The 15672-nt window shown below is 42.6% G+C and overlaps 1 protein-coding gene across 1 annotated transcript in view; it reads left to right on the top strand.

Annotated features, from left to right (window-relative positions):
• CNTNAP5 (contactin associated protein family member 5) overlaps positions 1-15672 on the top strand; it is a gene marked incomplete in the record, with an annotated part of 569649 nt that overhangs the window by 456886 nt on the left and 97091 nt on the right. The window contains 2 exon segments of the mRNA XM_056536567.1: positions 10858-10985; positions 12634-12804. Coding sequence (XP_056392542.1) covers positions 10858-10985; positions 12634-12804 — 299 coding nt within the window.

The following is a 15672-nucleotide window of genomic DNA, read 5'->3' as shown; positions in this document are numbered from 1 at the left end:
TTTCTGAAGTACGACAAAATCACCTATATAAGTAGGGGAACATTTTAACCGTATGGACCTAGAGAATAAAGATAAGGTGTAATTTTTACCGAAAAATTTACTACGTAGAAACAGAAGCCCCCAAATGTTACAAAATAGCTGTATTTTTTCAATTTTGTCACGCAATGATTTTGTTCCCCGTTTCGCCGTAGATTTTTGGGTAAAATGACTGATGTCATTACAAAGTAGAATTGGTGGCACAAAAAATAAGCCATAACACAGATTTTTAGGTGCAAAATTTAAAGAATTATGTTTTTTTAAAGGTGAGGAACAGCAAAAACGGAAAAACACCCGATCCTTAAGGGGTTAAAGAGTACGCCTCATGAGTCTTGTTAAATGTTATAATTCTCCCAGGTCACGGCCCCCATCATGATAAACCACCCCCGGACTTTATTTTTATTATTTGTTAGTTTTCCACCTTGACATTGCTCAATATTTTCTGCTCAGTCTCATTCAGATTCACAGACTGGGAAGGGGCGTTCCCCAACAGGTGTGACAACATCCGATCCATACAGGGGAGAACTTCCTCCCTCACTCTGCTACACACAGCCCAGAGCAGTTCATTTGGAGATGAGCTATGATTGGCTAAGGCTGCACACACCCTCCTCAGCACTCCAGACTGCACTTCCTGATTTTGGACTTCTGCCAGGCCACAGCAGGAGTCCAAAGTCTGCGCAAGAGATGGGGGGGATGTTATGTGCTCTGGACAAGTAGGGAGACACATAGTGGCAGTTTTTTTAAACACAAATGAAACATAGGAAACTTTAAACATTAAATATATTTTTTTTAAACATTAGAAAGATTTTTTATTTATTTACCATAAGCAGTGCAATAGCAAAATATAGTTTTAATGATAGTGCCCATTTAAGGATGGGGGCTGCATGTTAAACCCAAGGTACAGGAAGACTTGCAAAAGAGAAGAAAAAACAAGTGGAAAAACAGCCCTATAAGTTAGAAAAAACAGAAAAACAATGCCCATGTGCGCATGTATGTTGGCGTTTTTTTTTTTTTTTTCTGATGTTCCACCCCCCAGGAGCAGGCTGCTGGGCTGAATATACAGCAACAGGGGGATACAGCAGCACACTACTAGCACAAATATATAGATAAAACATGAGTATATAGATACAACATGAGAAGCTATACAGCTATGGTGCAGTAATGAAATAGTGAGATACTTAGCTTGCAATTTGGTGGCCAAATAGCTTGGACCGTCCCACCACGGTAAGGTGATCTCATTGGGATGGACCCTACACTATGAATATGCCTCTGTGTGAACAGTACAACAGGCATGCAAGGTCTGCAACATCCAGCACCTTATATACACCTAATAGAGGTGGGTGGGGTGCAAGAGCCAACATGGAGGTAGCCACTCCCCCTTGTGTGTAATACAAACAAAGAATAAGTTGGTCAGCACTATTGATTCCAAACTATTATATGGACCTGGCTTACAGGTGCAGGGCTAAATTCTCCTACAGCAACAGGAGAATACAGCAGCCCACTGCTAGCACAAAGATATAGATAAAACATGAGTATATAGATAAAACACGAGAAGCTATTCAGCTATGGTGCAGTAATGAAATAGTGAGATACTCCAGTGGAAAACATTTTTGTTTTTAACCCCTTAAGGACCAATGACGTACCGGTACGTCATTGGTCCTGCTCTTCTGATATAACGCGGGGTTACACAGTAACCCCGCGTCATATCATGGCGGGCCCGGCGTCATAGTGAAGCCGGGACCCGCCTCTAATAGCGCGCAGCGCCGATCGCGGCGCCGCGCGCTATTAACCCTTTAGCCGCGCGCTCAAAGCTGAGCCGCGCGGCTAAAAGTGAAAGTGAAAGTTCCCGGCTAGCTCAGTCGGGCTGTTCGGGATAGCCGCGGCTAATCGCGGCATCCCGAACAGCTGACAGGACAGCGGGAGGGCCCCTTCCTGCCTCCTCGCTGTCCGATCGCCGAATGACTGCTCAGTGCCTGAGATCCAGGCATGAGCAGTCATGCGGCAGAATCGTTGATCACTGGTTTCTTATGAGAAACCAGTGATCAACATAGAAGATCAGTGTGTGCAGTGTTATATGTCCCTATGGGATAACAATGATCAGTATAAGAGATCAGTGTGTGCATTGTTTTAGGTCCCTATGGGACCTATAACACTGCAAAAAAAAAGTGAAAAAAAAAGTGAATAAAGATCATTTAACTCCTCCCCTATTAAAAGTTTGAATCACCCCCCTTTTCCAATAAAAAAAAAACACAGTGTAAATAAAAATAAAAATAAACATATGTGGTATCACCGCGTGCGGAAATGTCCGAATTATAAAAATATATCATTAATTAAACCGCTCGGTCAATGGCGTGCGCGCAAAAAAATTCCAAAGTCCAAAATAGTGCATTTTTGGTCACTTTTTATATCATTTAAAAATGAATAAAAAGTGATCATTAAGTCCTATCAATGCAAAAATGGTACCGTTAAAAACTTCAGATCACGGCGCAAAAAATGAGCCCTCATACCGCCCCATACACGGAAAAATAAAAAAGTTATAGGGGTCAGAAGATGACAATTTTAAACGTATTAATTTTCCTGCATGTAGTTATGATTTTTTCCAAAAGTCCGACAAAATCAAACCTATATAAGTAGGGTATCATTGTAATCGTATGGACCTACAGAATACATATCAGGTGTCATTTTTACCGAAAAATGTACTACGTAGAAACGGAAGTCCCCAAAAGTTACAAAACAGCGTTTTTTTTTCAATTTTGTCGCACAATGATTTTTTTTCCCGCTTCACCATAGATTTTTGGGCAAAATGACTGACGTCATTACAAAGTAGAATTGGTGGCGCAAAAAATAAGCAATCATATGGATTTTTAGGTGTAAATTTGAAAGAGTTATGATTTTTTAAAGGCAAGGAGCAAAAAACGAAAATGCAAAAACGGAAAAACCTCCGGTCCTTAAGGGGTTAAATCAACTGGTGCCAAAAAGTTAAACAGATTTGTAAATGACTTCTATTTAAAAATCTTTACCCTTCCAGTACTTATTAGCAGCTGTATGTTACACAGGAAATTCTTTTCTTTTTGAATTTCTTTTTTTGTGTTGTCCACAGTTCTCTCTGCTGACACCTGATGCCTGTATCAGGAACTGTCCAGAGTAGGAGAAAATCCCCATAGCAAACCTATGCTGCTCTGGACAGTTCCTGACACAGACAGAGGTGTCAGCAGAGAGCACTGTGGACAAGACAAAGAAGAAATACAATAAGAATAGAATTTCCTGTGTAACATACAACTGCTGATAAGTACTGTAAGGATTAAGATTTTTAAATAGAAGTAATTTACAAATATGTTTAACCTTCTGGCACCAGTTCATTAAAAAAAAAAAAAAAGTTCTCCACCGGAGTACCACTTTAAGATCTCTGCTTCCTGTAAAGAAATTGCATTTTTTTTGTCTTTAAACTGACTCTATAATTTGGTTATAAGTCCAAGGAAGTGTTTCCCAATCAGGCTGCCTCCAGCTGTTGCAAAACTGCAACTCCCAGCATGCCCGGACAGCCATTCGCATTATGCGAATTTCATTACCAATTTTCGCATGAGAATATAGCGAATATGCAAATTTCACAAACATAGGACGAATATTCGTCCATATATTCGCAAAATATCACAAATTCGAATATGGCCCCTGCTGCTTATCACTAATATTAAAGGGGTGCTCCGGTGGAAAACTTTTTTTTTTTAATCAACTGGTGCCAGAAAGTTAAACAGATTTGTAAATTACTTCTATTAAAAAAATCTTAATCCTTCCAGTACTTATTAGCTGTTGAATACTACAGAGGAAATTATTTTCTTTTTTGAACACAGAGCTCTCTGCTGACATCACGAGCACAGTGCTCTCTACTGACATCTCTGTCCATTTTAGGAACTGTCCAGAGCAGCATATGTTTTCTATGGGGATTTTCTCCTACTCTGGACAGTTCTTAAAATGGACAGAGATGTCAGCAGAGAGCACTGTGTTTCAAAAAGAGAATAATTACCTCTTTAGTATTCAGCAGCTAATAAGTACTGGATTTTTTAAAAGAAGTAATTTACAAATCTTTTTAACTTTCTGGCACCAGTTGATAAAAAAAAAATAAAAAAAAGAATTTTCCACCGGAGTACCCCTTTAAGTTGTGTCCAGGGTGGAGCCCTGCTTTAGAAGTCTGGGGCCCCTGGATGTAATTTCTTGGCGACGTCTTGTGCAGATTAGAAGAAGATGTTTCGGATGTGTAGAGTTTCCTCCTCCATCTTGATAACCGTCACTTACGATATTGCGCTCGGTAGCTCACCGGCCGGGGCTCAGCTCCATTTGACCTCTTGATATAAAATGTCTCTTAGATTTTGTGCCACGCTGAGAGTGGAATCTATGGCGTTTGCCGCAGACTGGAGGGCCGTGTGGACGTGCAGGATTTTATGGCCGCTCCTGTAGGGATTGCTCGAATACAGAAGCCCAGAGATGACTTTGTGATGGGGCCGCGGCCCTCTGGGGATTGAGCGGCAGCCACCGCCACATTCACTTTCCTGGAGGAAGTTCATAAAATCTGGACTTAAAGTTTCTTCAGCTAATAGGAGCACCGCGTGACGGGGGTTTTACTGCAGGGGTTTGGTAGTTTTATGACAGAATTTTGTCCCTGTTTGTCTGCACATTCCTGAAATCCCTCCCAGCACACGGGGTTATTCTCCAGCAGATCAGATTTAGGGACAGAAGTAGAGGTGGAGTTTGGAAATGGGTGTGGCCTAGAAGCCGGCTCCACCTATAGGCAAAGTAGCAGGGGCACACTTAGAGCATTTGGCACCCGGGGAGGACCCTTTGATTGGCACCCCCCCCCCCTCCCACACACACACATGCACCCCCCTTAATTACACCCCCTCCCTCCCCTCCCCCCAAGGGCCCCTGCTAGTCTCTGCAGCTCGTCAATCTTCTGCCACGCTCCTATTCCTCCCAAATCCCACACACAATAAACTAAAATGTATATATGTCAGAAACACTTTAACGTAGGTAAATTTCCATGACTAATAATACTGGTATACAAGGAGTAAATATATACCACCACTCAATAACTGGATAATACCGCCATACTGTACTGAATAAAACCACTATACACAGACCAGTATACTATAAAGGATCTGTATACAATATAAGTGATTATATACAGGACCATATGGCGGTAGATATCAGCTGTACATAGGATGCGTATACCATATAAGTGATTACAGTTGCATTTTGGGACTCACAATTTAGAATTTTCTGATCAGCGGCGTCCTCTTTCTTTTTCTTCTCCGTCCGGATAAGACCGCCATGTGGATCTCTTAACATCTGCAGGAAAAACATGTCAAGACTGCATTTTTTCAGTGCCCTCCCCTCCTCTACACAATCTTCCCATCTATAGGCCCACAAACTGTAATAATGCCATCCTTGGTGTCCTGCACAGTAAAAGGGCAGGTAGGTAGGTAGCCAGGTAACCTCCTCTTTCCCATAGGTATATGCAGAGTTACCCCCCTCTCTTTCCCATAGGTATATGCAGAGCTACGCTACACCCCCTCTTTCCCATAAGTATATGCAGAGTTACACCCCCTCTTTCCCATAGGCATATGCAGAGCTACACCCCCAACCCCTCTCTCCCATAGGTATATGCAGAGCTACCCCCCTCTTTCCCATAGGTATATGCAGAGTTACACTCCCCCCCTCTTTCCCATAGATATATGCAGAGCTACATCCCCCCTCTTTCCCATAGGTATATGCAGGGTTACCCCCCACCCCTCTTTCCCATAGGTATATGCAGAGCTACCCCCTCTCTTTCCCACAGGTATATGCAGAGTTACACTACCCCCCTCTTTCCCATAGGCATATGCAGAGCTACACCCCGCCCCCTCTTTCCCATATGTATATGCAGAGCTACACCCCCCTCTTTACCATAGGTATATGCAGAGCTACACACCCCTTTCCCATAGGTATATGCACAGCTACACCCCCCTTTCCCATAGGTATATACAGAGCTACACCCCCCCCTTCCCCATAGGTATATGCAGAGATACACCCCCCTCTTTCCCATAGGTATATGCAGAGCTACACCCCACCTTTCCCATAGGTATATGCAGAGCTACACCCCCCTTTCCCATAGGTATATGCAGAGCTACACCCCCCTTCCCCATAGGTATATGCAGAGCTATACCCTCCTCTTTCCCATAGGTATATGCAAAGCTACAACCCCCCCTTTTTCCCATAAGTATATGCAGAGCTACACCCCCTCTTCCCCATAGGTATATGCAGAGATACACCCCCCTCTTTCCCATAGATATATGCAGAGCTACACCCCCTCTTTCCCATAGGTATATGCAGAGCTACACCCCCTCTTTCCCATAGGTATATGCAGTGCTACCACCCCCCTCTTCCCCATAGGTATATGCAGAGCTACATCCCCTCTTTCCCATAAGTATATGCAGAACTACACCCTTCTTTTCCATAGGTATATGCAGAGCTACACCCCCCTCTACCCCATAGGTATATGCAGAGTTACACCCCCCTTCCCCATAGGTATATGCAGAGATACACCCTGCTCTTTCCCATAGGTATATGCAGAGCTACACCCCTCTTTCACATAGGTATATGCAGAGCTACACCCCCCTCTTCCCATAGGTATATGAAGAGCTACACCCCCTCTTTCCCATAGGTATATGCATAGCTACACTCCCCCCCTTCCCCATAGGTATATGCAGAGCTACACCCCTCTTTTCCATAGGTATATGCAGAGCTACAGCCCCCCTCTTTCCCATAGGTATATGCAGAGCTACACCCCCCCTCTTCCCCATAGGTATATGCAGAGCTACACCCCCCCTCTTCCCCATAGGTATATGCAGAGCTGCACCCCCCTCTTTCCCTTAGGTATATGCAGAGCTACACCCCCCTTCCCAATAGGTATATGCAGAGCTACACCCCCCTTCCCCATAGGTATATGCAGAGATACACCCCCCTCTTTCCCATAGATATATGTAGAGCTACACCCCCTCTTTCCCTTAGGTATATGCAGAGCTACACCCCCTCTTTCCCATAGGTATATGCAGAGCTACATCCCCCTCTTCCCCATAGGTATATGCAGAGCTACACCCCCCTTCCCCATAGGTATATGCAGAGCTTCACCCCCCTCTTTCCCATAGGTATATGCAGAGCTACACCCCTCTTTCCCATAGGTATATGCAGAGCTATACCCCCCTCTTCCCATAGGTATATGCAGAGCTACACCCCCTCTTCCCCATAGGTATATGCAGAGCTACGCCCCCCTCTTCCCCATAGGTATATGCAGAGCTACACCCCCTCTCTTCCCCATAGGTATATGCAGAGCTACATCCCCCCTCTTCCCCATAGGTATATGCAGAGCTACACCCCCCTCTTCCCCATAGGTATATGCAGAGCTGCACCCCCCTCTTTCCCTTAGGTATATGCAGAGCTACACCCCCCTTCCCCATAGGTATATGCAGAGCTGCACCCCCCCTCTTTCCCTTAGGTATATGCAGAGCTACACCCCCCTTCCCCATAGGTATATGCAGAGCTGCACCCCCTCTCTTTCCCTTAGGTATATGCAGAGCTACACCCCCCCTTCCCCATAGGTACAGGCAGAGCTACACCCCCCCTCTTCCTCATAGGTATATGCAGAGCTACACCCCCCCTTTCCCATAGGTATATGCAGAGCAACCCCCCCTTCCCTATAGGTATAGGCAGGGTTAAAAAAATAAAACAATACAATGCTCACCAGATATCCCACGCAGCGATCTCCTCAGCAGCAGGGGCCCGCGTCTTTTCCCCTCCACACTACAGGCGCCAATGAGTGACATCACCGACACCTGTACTGCGTGCTGCGTGAGGTCACGTCAAGGGGACACCTTCTCCTGTATCTGCGTGTATCACACATACAGGAAAATGAAGCGCTGTCTGCTGAGGATCCCAGATCCTCAGTAGTTGTGGCGGCGGATCAGTCCACCCCTGGCACCCCCTTGAGAGTGTCACCCCAGTAGTAAAGAGATTACACGAGGAGGAGGTTTGTTACAGTGTGTCACCCCTGTAGTAAGGAGATTACATGAGGAGGAAGTTTGTTACAGTGTGTTACCCCAGTAGTAAAGAGATTACATGAGGAGAGGGTTTGTTATAGTGTGTCACCCCTGTAGTAAGGTGGGGTGTCTCAAAGGGTGTAGATATTATGTGAGGCCAAAGGAGTAGCAAAATTAGCCTTCGCCTAGGGTGGCAAAAATCCTTGCGCCAGTCCGGGGTGTCCCAGTCTTGCGGTGATCACCGTCTCCTCTAGTACTTGCAGTTCTCAGCCCCTGCTCATCCTATGAATAAACCATAAAGTCTTTGCGTTGTTTTATTCATCGTATCAGCTGCGTTTAACATAACGTAAGATCTTTGTACTCTGGTCCCTGAGCGCGATAAATATGGAGGAATCCTAAACAGACAAAAGAAACAAATGAAGAAAATAAGAAATGGGGAGATGAGATGAGATGAGAGCTATGGGTGTCGCCTTCTCGTCTCCGCCATTACCTGCCCTGCTTTATGTTGTCAGCCGCCTCGTCTATTCTTAGAAATACTTTATTGTGTCTGTAATATTGTATCAAAGACCTGTAAATCCCCGGGTATTGTCAGTCACATGTTCAGCTGCTGGAGCCCTGGTATATGGGAAGGAGGCGGCGAGGAGTTGAGGCGGCGCGGGGGTGAGGCGGCGCAGGGGGTGTGGCGGCGCGGAGGTGAGGCGGCGCGGAGGTGAGGCGGCGCGGAGATGAGGCGGCAGGTATCTGCTCCTGGGAGCAAATCACCATGATGGCTGCTCTACAAGGTGGTGTCAGAACCCATATTGTAGCTGGATGTGTAGCTTAACTCTTTGAAGATTGTTGATCATTTTTTAGTACAAATCCCTCAGTAGATTTACCAGTTGTAAAATGGAAAACACAATATAATATTTGGGATATAGGCCAAATGACAAACTTAGATCTGCAACAACTCCGCTCTGCTACATTGTCAGGACGCGGTATTAACAGAGCGTAACTCTGTATTTATATTCACCGGATTCTATAAACATGAACACAGAATAAAAGGAATAGTAACTACACAAACAGCGTCACCTGCAGATTGTCTTGTATTTTGGTTTCATCTTCTAATATTCTGTGTTTGTTACAATGACTGACGCTCCTGTCCCGTGTATAATGACTGACGCTCCTGTCCTGTGTATAATGACTGACGCTCCTGTCCTGTGTATAATGACTGACGCTCCTGTCCTGTGTATAATGACTGACGCTCCTGTCCTGTGTATAATGACTGACGCTCCTGTCCTGTGTATAATGACTGACGCTCCTGTCCTGTGTATAATGACTGACGCTCCTGTCCTGTGTATAGTGACTGACGCACCTGTCCTGTGTATAATGACTGACGCTTCTGTTCAGTGTATAATGACTGACGCACCTGTCCTGTGTATAATGACTGACGCACCTGTCCTGTGTATAATGACTGACGCTCCTGTCCTGTGTATAATGACTGACGCTCCTGTCCTGTGTATAATGACTGACGCTCCTGTCCTGTGTATAATGACTGACGCACCTGTCCTGTGTATAATGACTGACGCTCCTGTCCTGTGTATAATGACTGACGCTCCTGTCCTGTGTATAATGACTGACGCTCCTGTCCTGTGTATAATGACTGACGCTCCTGTCCTGTGTATAATGACTGACGCTCCTGTCCTGTGTATAATGACTGACGCTCCTGTCCTGTGTATAATGACTGACGCTCCTGTCCTGTGTATAATGACTGACGCTCCTGTCCTGTGTATAATGACTGACGCTCCTGTCCTGTGTATAATGACTGACGCTCCTGTCCTGTGTATAATGACTGACGCTCCTGTCCTGTGTATAATGACTGACGCTCCTGTCCTGTGTATAATGACTGACGCTCCTGTCCTGTGTATAATGACTGACGCTCCTGTCCTGTGTATAATGACTGACGCACCTGTCCTGTGTATAATGACTGACGCACCTGTCCTGTGTATAATGACTGACGCTCCTGTCCTGTGTATAATGACTGACGCTCCTGTCCTGTGTATAATGACTGACGCACCTGTCCTGTGTATAATGACTGACGCTCCTGTTTCTTCTTTCCCTCTTCTCTTTCTTCTTTCCTTCTTCATCTGATATTTTTCATCTCCTTTACCTTCTGCTCTTTGTATTCTTCCCATTTCTTTTCTGTTTTTCTTTACCAATTTTCCCTCTTTCTGTTATTTTTCTGTCTTCTATTTGTCTCCTTATTTTTTTCTTCCCTTCTTCTTTTTAATCCCTCATTTTCCTCCTTTCTTTTCTTCCATTTAACCCATGTTCTTTTTCCCAATAACCTTTCCCTCCTTTTTTTATTCCTTTCTTCTTCTTCCTTTTCTCCTTTTCCACTTTTCTTTTTTCCTTTTCCTCTTTACCTTCTTTTCTCCATTACTTCTTCTTACTCTGTATTTTCTTTTCTTCCCTTCATCTTTTTATCCCCTCCTTTACCTCCTTCCTCTTCTTCCTTCTTCTCTTTCTTTCTCCTTTTCCTCTTCTTCTTCCCTACTTGTCTTCTTCCTCTTTATCTTAATTTTCCTCCTTCCTACTCTGTCTTCTATTTGTCTCCTTTTTTCTATTCTCTTTTTTCTTCCCTTCCTCTTGTTAACCCCCTCATTTTCCTCCTTTTCCTTTTTACCTTTGCTCTTTTCCCCCCAATCCTCTTTTCCTCCTTCTCTTCCCCATCTGCTCTTTCCTCTTCTTCCATCCTCTTTGTACCTTTTCCTTATAGGACAAATGATATTGGATTTCTCACCTTTAAGGAGCACTTACCGGTCTCACAGATTGTAATCACTGACACCAACAGATCCGGGTCTGAAGCCGCCTGGAAAGTGGGACCCCTGCGATGTTACGGGGACCGTGAGTGTCTTATTTCCGTGTAGTTTCCTCTATATTATATTCATTGTAGCCACAGACTTATGTTTATATACTGCTCAATAAAATAAAATAAAAAAGAGAACACATCCTAGATCTGAATGAACTAATCATATGAAATACTTTCGTCTTTACTTAGTTGAATGCGCTGACAACAAAATCACACAAAAATTATCAATGGAAATCATCAACCCATGGAGGTCTGGATATGGAGTCACTCAAAATCACAGTGGAAAACCCCACTACAGGCTGATCCAACTTTATGTAATGTCCTTAATACAAGTCCCAATGATGCTCAGTAGTGTGTGTGGCCTCCACGTGCCCGTATGACCTCCCTACAATGCCTGGGCATGCTCCTGATGAGGTGGAGGATGGTCTCCTGAGGGATGTCCTCCCAGACCTGGACTAAAGCATCCGCCAACTCCTGGACAGTCTGTGGTGGATGGAGCGAGACGTCCCAGATGTGCTCAATTGGATTCAGGGGAACGGGCGGCCAGTCCATAGCATCAATGCCTTCCTCTTGTAGGAACTGCTGACACTCCAGCCACATGAGGTCTAGCACTGTCTTGTATTAGGAGGAACCCAGGGCCAACCGCACCAGCATATGGTCTCACAAGGGGTCTGAGGATCTCATCTCGGTACTTAATGGCAGTCAGGCTACCTCTGGCAAGCACATGGAGGGCTGTGTGTCCCCCAAAGAAATGCCACGTCACACTATTACTGAACCACCACCAAACCAGTCATGCTGGAGTATTGTTGCAGGCAGCAGAACGTTCTCCACGGTGTCTCCAGACTCTGTCACGTCTGTCACATGTGCTCAGTGTCAACCTGCTTTCATCTGTGAAGAGCACAGGGCGCAAGTGACAAATTTGCCAATCTTGGTGTTCTCTGGCAAATGTCAAACATCCTGCACGGTGTTGGGCTGTAAGCACAACCCCCACCTGTGGACGTCGGGCCCTCATACCACCCTCATGGAGACTGTTTCTGACCGTTTGAGTGGACATATGCACATTTGTGGCCTGCTGGAGGTCATTTTGCAGGGCTCTGGCAGTGCTCCTCCTGCTCCTCCTTGCACAAAGGCTGAGGTAGCGGTCCTGCTGCTGGGTTGTTGCCCTCCTACGGCCTCCTCCACGTCTCCTGATGTACTGGCCTGTCTCCTGGCAGTGCCTCCATACTCTGGACACTACACTGACAGACACAACAAACCTTCTTGTCACAGCTCGCATTGATGTGCCATCCTGGATGAGCTGCACTACCTGAGCCACTTGTGTGGGTTGTAGACTCCGTCTCATGCTATCACTAGAGTGAAAGCACCGCCAGCATTCAAAAGTGACCAAAACATCAGCCAGGAAGCATAGGACCTGAGAAGTGGTCTGTGGTCACCACCTGTAGAACCACTCCTTTATTGGGGTGTCTTGCTAACCTGTAGAACCACTCCTTTATTGGGGTGTCTTGCTAATTGCCTATAATTTCCACCTGTTGTCTGTTCCATGTGAAATTGATTGTCAATCAGTGTTCTTCCTGAGTGGACAGTGGGATCTCACACAAGTGTCAGTGACTTGGAGTTACAGTGTGTTGTTTACGTGTTCCCTTTATTTTTTTGAGCTGTGTACATTTATTTCTCATTTCTCAGGAAGTTTTTGGAACTCGGCCTCTTTCACCTCCGGGACCTCTTACCTCTATTTTCCCACCTTCCACGCGGATTTCAGCATCGACATCTCATTTTTTTTCAAAACCACAAGCTCCTCAGGAATCTTCTTGGAAAACCTTGGGGTCAAAGACTTTCTAAGAATCGAGTTAGTCTGTAAGTATTGTTTGTTCTCTGTCTGATGTGTTATATTAGAATAACTGGGAGCAGTGAGGTCATATCTATTATCTATACAGATGTCATAATCTACAGGGACTGTAAGCTAGTCAGTAGGACAAGGCCCTTAAATTAGGACATTCTGTGGTGTCGATTTATATAACTATTTTTTATTTATTTCATATTTTTTATTATATTATTATTACTATATATAATATATAGTAAATTTGAGTAGCCGTATTAGTCCAATGATGCAGATGCAAATCAAAAAATGTTGCAGTATCTTGTAATACCTTTTTTATTGGACTAACAGAATATTCTGTTAGTCCAATAAAAAAGGTATTACAAGTTACTGCAAAATGTTTTGATTTGCATTTGTATATATATATTTTTTTGTATTTATTATTTATTAATATTACTAATATATATATATATATATATATATATATATATATATATATATATATATTTGTTTTATTTAAAATGTATTATTACTAATATATATATATATATATATATATATATATATATTATTTTATTTAATATTATCTTATTTAATATTTTTCATTATTATTACTAATAATATATATATATATATATATATATATATATATTATTAGAGATGAGCGAACTTACAGTAAATTCGATTCGTCACGAACTTCTCGGCTCGGCAGTTGATGACTTATCCTGCATAAATGAGTTCAGCTTTCAGGTGCTCCCGTGGGCTGGTAAAGGTGGAAACAGTCCTAGGAGACTCTTTCCTAGGACTGTATCCACCTTTTCCATCCCACCGGAGCACCGGAAAGCTGAACTCATTTATGCAGGATAAGTCATCAACTGCCGAGCCGAGAAGATCGCGACGAATCAAATTTACTGTAAGTTCGCTCATCTCTAATTAATATTATTACTACATAATTTATTATTTTATATATATATATATATATATATATATATATATATATATATATATATATATATATATATATATATACATATATATATATATATTTTTTTTAGAGCAATTTATTTGGAGGAAATTCCACCTGAAGTCTATTAGGGTGTCTTGTACATTGCCAAATGTTCACAGATACCAATGGACGCCCAAACATTTCTTATACAGCCCATCCCTCCAGTCTGAAAGCCAAGAATACCAATGCATTCCCAGTGAGTTATGGTCTACAACAGTGGTCTCCAAACTATGGACCTCCAGCTGTTGCAAAACTACAACTCCCAGTATGCCCGGACAGCCAACGGCTGTCCGGGCATACTGGGAGTTGTAGTTTAGCAACAACTGGAGGTCCACATTTTGGAGACCACTGGTCTATTATATTGACTCCATGTTTCTGGTTGGGGTGATGAGGTGTTCCCAAGGGATCGGTCATCTTCCCTCAATTTATGGGGCCATGTTAGAGTGAGATGTTGGGTATTCTTGGGTGCTTTATTTATTTTTTTTAGGCTGGAGTGATAATTGTAATAAAAGGGCTAAAAAAAAAAAAAAAAACACTGTTTTGACACAATTGTATCTGATAACAGTAGATATGGGCTCCCATACCCAAAAAATAATTTTATTCCCGACTTTGCTCCTCCTTTCACTATCCAGGTGCAGGGTGGTAGTTAGTGGCTCTATTGGCATCTGTTTATTATCACCACACAATCATCTTTACAATTTATGCCATGTTCCTCTGATATTGGCCCTCATTTACTATTCTAAACCCGACCTCTTTTGTCGGGTTTTTTTGTCGCATCTTTGTCTGCGTCATGTCGCAGACATCATGCGCCAGTCTGCGACAGGATGCGACATTTTTTCCTGACGGACCCGATGTGGATTCTCCCAAACCCGAAAAAGGGGCGTTACCCGACATTTCTGAGCTTTCCCACGTATTTATAAAGGTTTCCAACCCGAATTTATTGTATTGTTGTGGATTTTTTCCCGACAGCTCAGAGGAGATGGAAACCAAAACCTACAAAACCCACGAGCGACAAACAGGATGCGACATAATAATAAATACCAGGGAAAAAAGCAGTCGTGTAAGAAATCAACATAGACTTACAACCCGATTTTCTTAGTAGATGAGGGCCATTATGTTTGTTTTGGCATCACAGTCCCCTGATGTCCCCTGAACTCGACACCATCCTGGAGAAACACGTTGGGATGTTTTGCATAGTTTTTGGTACTGATTATCTAACCAGTACCTCATACTGGGTAAATTGGTACAGATCCCACATTGGGGCTCTGGGAATTTGGGTTGTTTTGAATGGCAATTGATTTCTGTAATAACAAATGGGTCCTTTACCATTTTGAGGAGTTTATGGTGGTCTGAAACTATTGCATTTGGTTGTAATACTCTTGTTGGATGGTCCTTTCTCTTCTTTTTTTTTCGTTTACATATATATATATATATATATATATATATATATATATATATTTTTTTTTATGTAATATTTATTATTATTGCTAATATATATATATATATATATATATATATATATATATATATATATAAATAATTTATTATTATTATTATTATTATTATTATTATTACTACATATGCTATTATTATTATAAAAATAACTTTTTAGAAAAAAATAAAAAAATTATATATATATATATATATATATATATATATATATATATATATATATATATAAAATTTATTTTTATTTTTTTATAAAAAGTTATCTTTTTGTACTATGCCACATAGAACAGAAGGGACTATTGGAACTTGGAAGGAGGAGGACTAGTCCTGCAGGAAATGACAATAGTCCCTTCTGTTCTATGTGGCATAGTACAACAAAAATAACTTTTTATAAAAAAATAAAAATAAATTATATATATATATATATATATATATATATATATATATAATT

Source organism: Hyla sarda, chromosome 8, assembly GCF_029499605.1.
Source record: "Hyla sarda isolate aHylSar1 chromosome 8, aHylSar1.hap1, whole genome shotgun sequence".
Taxonomy (NCBI): domain Eukaryota; kingdom Metazoa; phylum Chordata; class Amphibia; order Anura; family Hylidae; genus Hyla; species Hyla sarda.
The sequence above is the reverse complement of the archived record's forward strand: the minus strand, read 5'-3'. Positions and strand labels throughout refer to the sequence as shown.